The sequence below is a fragment of the Rosa chinensis genome, unplaced genomic scaffold (assembly GCF_002994745.2).
Source record: "Rosa chinensis cultivar Old Blush unplaced genomic scaffold, RchiOBHm-V2 RchiOBHmChr0c37, whole genome shotgun sequence".
In the NCBI taxonomy this organism is placed as follows: Eukaryota; Viridiplantae; Streptophyta; class Magnoliopsida; order Rosales; family Rosaceae; genus Rosa; species Rosa chinensis.
This window is the reverse complement of record NW_020126846.1, coordinates 131,147-137,709: the sequence shown is the minus strand read 5'-3', so window position 1 is coordinate 137,709 and position 6,563 is coordinate 131,147. Positions and strand designations below refer to the sequence as shown.

At 39.1% G+C, this 6,563-nt stretch overlaps 1 protein-coding gene across 1 annotated transcript; it reads left to right on the top strand.

Annotated features, from left to right (window-relative positions):
• Window positions 1-1,267: 1,267 nt before the first annotated feature.
• On the top strand, window positions 1,268-3,244 carry LOC112181382 (nudix hydrolase 14, chloroplastic; the record flags this gene model as incomplete). Its single annotated transcript, XM_024319753.2, has 7 exons — window positions 1,268-1,365; window positions 1,475-1,580; window positions 1,743-1,820; window positions 1,932-2,024; window positions 2,167-2,259; window positions 2,597-2,695; window positions 2,807-3,244. Coding segments are annotated over 7 exons (804 nt in total), but the record flags the coding sequence as incomplete, so codon positions are not given.
• Between the last annotated feature and the right edge of the window lie 3,319 nt (window positions 3,245-6,563).

The following is a 6,563-nucleotide window of genomic DNA, read 5'->3' as shown; positions in this document are numbered from 1 at the left end:
AAAAAGAATTAAAACTTCAAAAACGGAAACTTTTAGTAAAAAATACCTCGAAATAGGTTGCTGGAAAATTTGACGGGAAAAAGTCGCCAGAAAGTTGACTGGAAATTGGCCGGAAGTCGCCTGAAAAAGGTTGACCGGGCTGCTGACGTGGCACCGGATGATGACGTGGCAGTTTGGTGCTGACGTGGCAGGCTACTTCTCAGTTCTGGGCATGCTTCTTTGCTTCTGGGCCTGAGTCTTTCTTCTGGGCTGAGGCTGGTCTGCTTTCTTCTTTTGGGCCGAGGCTGGCTTCTGTGGCTGGGTTGCGTCTGTTTCTGGGCTCGGTGGTGAATATGCAAAAATCTGGCAGATGCAGACCGGCTAGGAACTTCAGAGAATTTACTAGTCGGTTTAGGGTCTTGATGGCCATTTCCGGGATTCTGGGGTAGGGCTACAGCTTTTGTCAAAATATGGTGGTGAAAAGTGGATGGGAAGAATGTGAACCAGGCAGGAGTCCAAACGGATTCTTCTTGGGACAGGTTCAGTCACTTCCAACGTCCGGTTTAGGTTGATTCCGGCCGGTTCTGGGGGTGGCGCCACCGGTTCTGAGTTCCTGGAGTTTGGGGCTTCAAGTTGGGAGGCGGAGGTATTCGGGATTTAAGAGCTACGATTTTATGGTTTCAGGGTTAGGGCTTCGTGCTGATAACGTGTTTTAGGAAAACTGAATTGGGAGAGAATTGAGTCGTACTTTCATTGATAATAGGGGTCTTTTTATATAGAGGATTACAAGCATAGAGATAGAGTTGTACATGGAAACATAATCGTACATTGATTGGATATCTCTTAAGATTCTCCGAGAATATCTCTAATATAAACCCTATTTCAACTAGAGCAAGTAACCTCGAGTTTGGCCTAGACACAAATTCTGGATTTACTTGAACAAAAGCCTAATTTTAAAAAATCAAACAAACGCGGCAAGAAAAGTCAGTTGCTTGCGAATGGCGTCACCAACTCCAAATGTTAAATAAAATCAACATCAACAATTCAACATAATGGTTTCAGTATTTCAGGGTCAATGGGTCAACAGCCCACTTAATTAAAAGGGCATTTTGGTAACTCTGCATCTGGAGCGAGCAGTACTGCTCCACCCGCGCGCTGCGCAGCGAGGTCGGCTCTTCCAATCTTTTGAGTGTTGACTCGAGACTATTATGTCCGAGCACTCAAAACGACTCCGCCTTTCGTCTAGTCCCGCTGAGGTTGGATCCTTCAGCTGCAAAATGTCGTCTGACTCGTCACCACCGTTAACTCACTCCATTACTCTGTCCTGTCAACCCGCCCAACCCGTCCAGATAATCGCTGCCCCCATATCTCCGATCCCGATTTCAGGCGAGTCATAGTCGCACTTTGTTTTTAGAATGTTCTGGTTTTTGGTATTGTTAAGACCCAGTTATAAATAGAGATGTTGAAGTAGTTTACAGTCTATGGCACCTTGCAGGAGTGCTATCGATTCTTCCTTGTTTCAGCAGTGGCTGAAGAACACCCAGAGTGAAAATGGGTTTTTACACGGCGGTTCCATGTCTCTTACACGAGTTTTAATTCAGGTAGTTCATTCCATTCAAGTGGGTTAATTGATTATTATGATTTCCTCATCAGTTGACAAAGTTGTCCTGTTGTAGAATCTGAAATATGGTTTTAGTAACAGGGGGCTTATATATCATATCACTTTAGTCGTTTCTAAATCTTTGATTGATATTTTGGATAAGGGAGTGGATATGTTCGGGAAGCACATCGGTTTTCTGAAATTTCAAGCAGATGTATTCGATAAACAAACAGGGATAAAGGTAAATCCATCAATGTCAATCAGCTGCGTGGCTTGTCTTGAAATTCTACTTTGCTTCATCTATTATTTTGATTTTTTTTTCCTTCTCCCGTATGAACTTAAACATACTTAGGTTCCAGGTATTGTGTTTGCACGAGGACCAGCTGCAGCTGTGCTTATCCTTTTGGAGTCAGAGGACAAGACGTATGCTGTTCTTACTGAGCAGGTAGATCTGTGTTTTGGTTTTTACAACAAGCTTTACAATGCGGTACTTATCTGATGATCTCAATCATCCGTAATATATGGCAGAAATGATTACATTTTACTTCCATCTATTCAAACTCTGTTAAAATTCGTGCATGTCAAAGGCTAGAATCCCTGTGGGAAGGTTTATATTGGAGTTGCCCGCTGGAATGTTGGATGTTGACAACGGTGATTTTCTTGGAGCTGCAATCCGTGAGGTCTCTCTCTCTCTACTTTCTCAATTGTAATATGATGTACACATATTTCTATGTTTACAAGCTATGATTCCAGTTTTTGGTTTTGAGCAGATAATTGTTCCATTATATAGTGGTTGATTATAGTTCAGTGTTGAGTTATATCTTTCCTCTAAATTGTCACTGTACTTTCTATACATGTATATACGCTGTGGCAAATGGACAGTTTCCACTATGTTTATTTGTGGCTGAGTTATGTCTCAACTTCTGTGTCACTCGACTATAGTGTAAACTGACAAATTGCAAGTTTCACAAATTTACACAAAGTTAATGCATGATTAGTAACGTAACACTTCGACAGGTTGAGGAGGAGACTGGTATACACCTAAAACAAGATCACATGGTGAACCTCACATCCTTCCTCGACCAATCCACTGGGTGCAGAATATTTCCTTCGCCAGTATGCTGCTCTATTTATTTTCTGGAATGTCATTTGAAACTCAAATGTATGAGACCTCTTTTTTGTTCCCCTTGACTGTTGGTCACTCTTTCTCGTTTTTTTCGTGGTTAGGGAGGCTGTGATGAAGAAATTGGCCTCTTTTTATACAGAGGGAAGGTGGGTAAAGAGATTATTGAGCAGCTGCAAGGTAAAGAAACAGGTCTTCGTGAACATGGAGAGCTGATTAAGGTTCATGTGGTTCCTTATGAAAGGCTCTGGTGCATGACAGCTGATGCAAAGGTTTTGGCAGCCATTGCCCTCTATGAAATGTCCAAGAGAGAAGGGATCTTGCCTCCACTGGAAACCTAGATGCTGATTATTGTAGTCACCACTCCCTATCTGTTGTTGGCTGGTTCTTAATGTTCACCAACTATAGACCCAGATGGATGATCCTGAGTTGATTTTAGTCTGCTGTGTAAAATTTATTTTACTTCTATCACCTTAGTTAAATATCAGCCAAACTTAACAGAATATTTCTACTCTGCTGGCCGCTGTTTGTTCTTTTACCAATTTCTCCTCTTCTTTCAATCTTCGTTTCCACTAATTTGCGGGATACCTATCATTTCCCCAATCAGACGCCAACTGTGTGTTCCAACCTTTGATTCAATTGGGTCTGATTTCGTCTTTATTTCTCTAAGAGCATCTCCATTATGTATGGCCAATCTGAATTTGAAGAACGATAATATTGTTACTTCTAATGTCTTAGCTCGTTAATTCCTTCTTTTCTCTAAGAGCATCTCCATTATGTATGGCCAACCTGAATTTGAAGAACGATAATATTGTTACTTCAAATGTCTTAGCTCGTTAATTCCTTCTTTTCTCTTAAGAGCATCTCCATTATGTATGGCCAATCTGAATTTGAAGAACGATAATATTGTTACTTCTAATGTCTTAGCTTCAGTAGATATGCCAAATCAAATAGATATATATATATTTTTTTTGAGAATACGGGCAAAGGTACCCGCTAGGTTGGAGCTATATTACTCCCGCATAGATTATTATTATTTATAGAGAGAGAGAGTACAACGAGAGGGACATAGGACCTAAACCTCGTGAAACATTACAACTATCTTCTATTAGCACATCCTGAATAATATCATGAATTTCATTCTCCCAAAACACATCCAACAAGAATGACCTAGCAAGTTGTGCAAGTCTATTTGCAACCCCCTTTGCTTCGCTAAAGATATGCCTGAGAAGAATAAAATGAAAAGCCTGACACATCATTTTTCTCATCAGTCAGGGCATTCAAAGCTATGACACAGTCGCTCTCAACTTCAATTGCAGTCCAACCTTGATCAATGACAATAAGCAGACTGACACGTATAGCCTCCACTTCCATATGCAACACAGAAAGAGCATAAGGCACGTGTCGAGCAAAAGCAGCCACACAAACACCAGTTTCATCCCTAACTACCACACCAATACGACCCTTACCAGAATCGGCCAAATACGCCCCATCTATATTGAGCTTGAGTCTTCCACTAGGTGGGCAAAACCATTTAGTCTTGGGTCTGTTAACCTTGTGAACTAACTTGGATGAACCTTCTGATAATCTTCTAGAAGTTGGAGAGCCCAGGTGGACATATGGAAAAGGTTGCAGTCATCTTCTTGTTAAAAACCATATACATGCTCACAATATATGCACACAATCATAAAAGGGATTAAGGCTTACCTTCAGCAATCACTGGCATGGATTCCATCTTATGCTACAAACACGAACACTGAATATGGCCTTCTATTACTTACCAACTTGCTTCTCAATGGACAGAACAATATGCAAAACGTCGGTAGTAATCAGGGACCAATTCATCTGTATATATAGGAGACTTAACCCTCAAGAAGCTTCCCATTAAAGGTATCCATATCGGTTTAGGTTTCCTAGTTAGATTCTTAATGTAACACTTCATTGTAATCTTTCTTGCAGACTAAGAATAGGATTACTTACCTTAATGAATAGATACACTACTTCATTAAGTTACAAGTATTGATTTACTGTTTGTATCCATGTTAAACTAGGATTGATATTAAGCTAATCATCAATTACTTTATGATGATATGTGTTATGTCCATATTTAATCTTACAATCTCCCCCTTGGACTCACACATATCATGCTCGATGATTTGCACCAGAGAACATCAAAACCTACTTAACTTACTGAAGTGCGCGCCAGATAACAAACTTAAATCGAAAATCCATTCCAACATGGTCAGATCACAGTTACTTATGCAGAGCAAGAAACAGTATACATTTTAACAAAAATGCAGAGTTTCAAAACCACAAACACAAGCTCCTGCAATCCACATATGTCAAACCATAAGTGATACAATATATGTTAATGTGTATCAACAAGTAAACATATATTAGGTCCTACTTTATGTTTCTAAAACCAAAAACTCAAGCAAATTTACTGAACACTGATGGCTTAAAGATATTGCTTGAACCTTAACATCATGCTTCACATGATTTAAGCCATCTGATAGCAAGTATAACTTTAAACACAAAATCGATAATTTTTAAAACATTCAACAAAAACTGCAGTAATAACCAAAATCTGAAAATACCTCAAAATTTATTAATAATAAAATCTGTCATTACAAACAAGTTGTGATAAACAAAATAAAAGATTACAACTAAAACACAAGAACTCAAAAAACCTTAGAATTTTAAATGCTCCAACTGGACTAACTCTCTACTGAACCTAAGCATCTAAATTAGCTAAAATTCCAATGCTTGCTGTATGTTTCTGGAATGCTGCTACTGACAATGCCTTGGTGAAAGGATCTGCTAGTTGTGAATTTGTGTCAATTCTCAAAGCAGCTATTTCACCATGCTTTACTCTTTCTCTAACACTGTAATACTTTAGATCAATATGCTTGGAATTATTTGACCTTTTACTGTTCTTGCTAAAGAAAACTGCAGCCTCATTGTCGCAATAAATTACAAGTGTTCCAGCCACAATGTGACTCAATACTTTGGTCTGCATGAGAAAATTCCTAATCCAAAGTCCTTCACACACAGTTTCATATACTGCAATAAATTCAGCTTGCATAGTAGAAGTTGAAACAAGTGTTTGTTTCATGGTTTTCCAAGCAATAGCACCTCCTGCAAGCAAGAACACATATCCACAAGTGGACTTCTTGGAGTCTGGATAATTCCCTGCAAAATCCGAGTCTGAGAATCCAATGAGTTTCAGATCCTCCACTTGCCTATAAACTAGCATGTGGTTTTTAGTTCTCTGCAGGTATCTCAACACTCTCTTCCCAGCTACCCAATGTTCATGGCCTAGATTAGATTGGAATCTTGACAAAATCCCTACTGCAAAAGACAAATCCGGCCTAGTGCAGACTTGTGCATACATGAGACTTCCTACAAGTCTGGCATAAGGCTTTGACTCCATATTTTCTTTCTCAACATCACTATTGGGACTTTGCTTCTTGGTTAACTTATCTCCTTTGGACATGAGAACTTCTCCAGCTGCACACTTCTCCATACCAAATCTCTTTAAAATTTTGGTAACATAATTCTGTTGAGACAAACCAAGTAGTCTCTGTGCTCTATCTCTTTTAATCTCAATACCTAGTACATAGGATGCTTCTCCTAAGTCTTTCATGTCAAAATTCCTTGACAGAAAACTCTTGGTATCTTTAAGCAATTTAATGTTACTGCTAGCCAAAAGTATATCATCCACATAGAGTACCAGAAAAATAAAATTGTTCCCAACAGTCTTCAAATAAACACACTCATCAACAAGATTTTCTGTAAATCCAAAAGTAGAAATCATAGAATCAAATTTCTTGTACCACTGTCTATAAGCTTGTTTTAGGC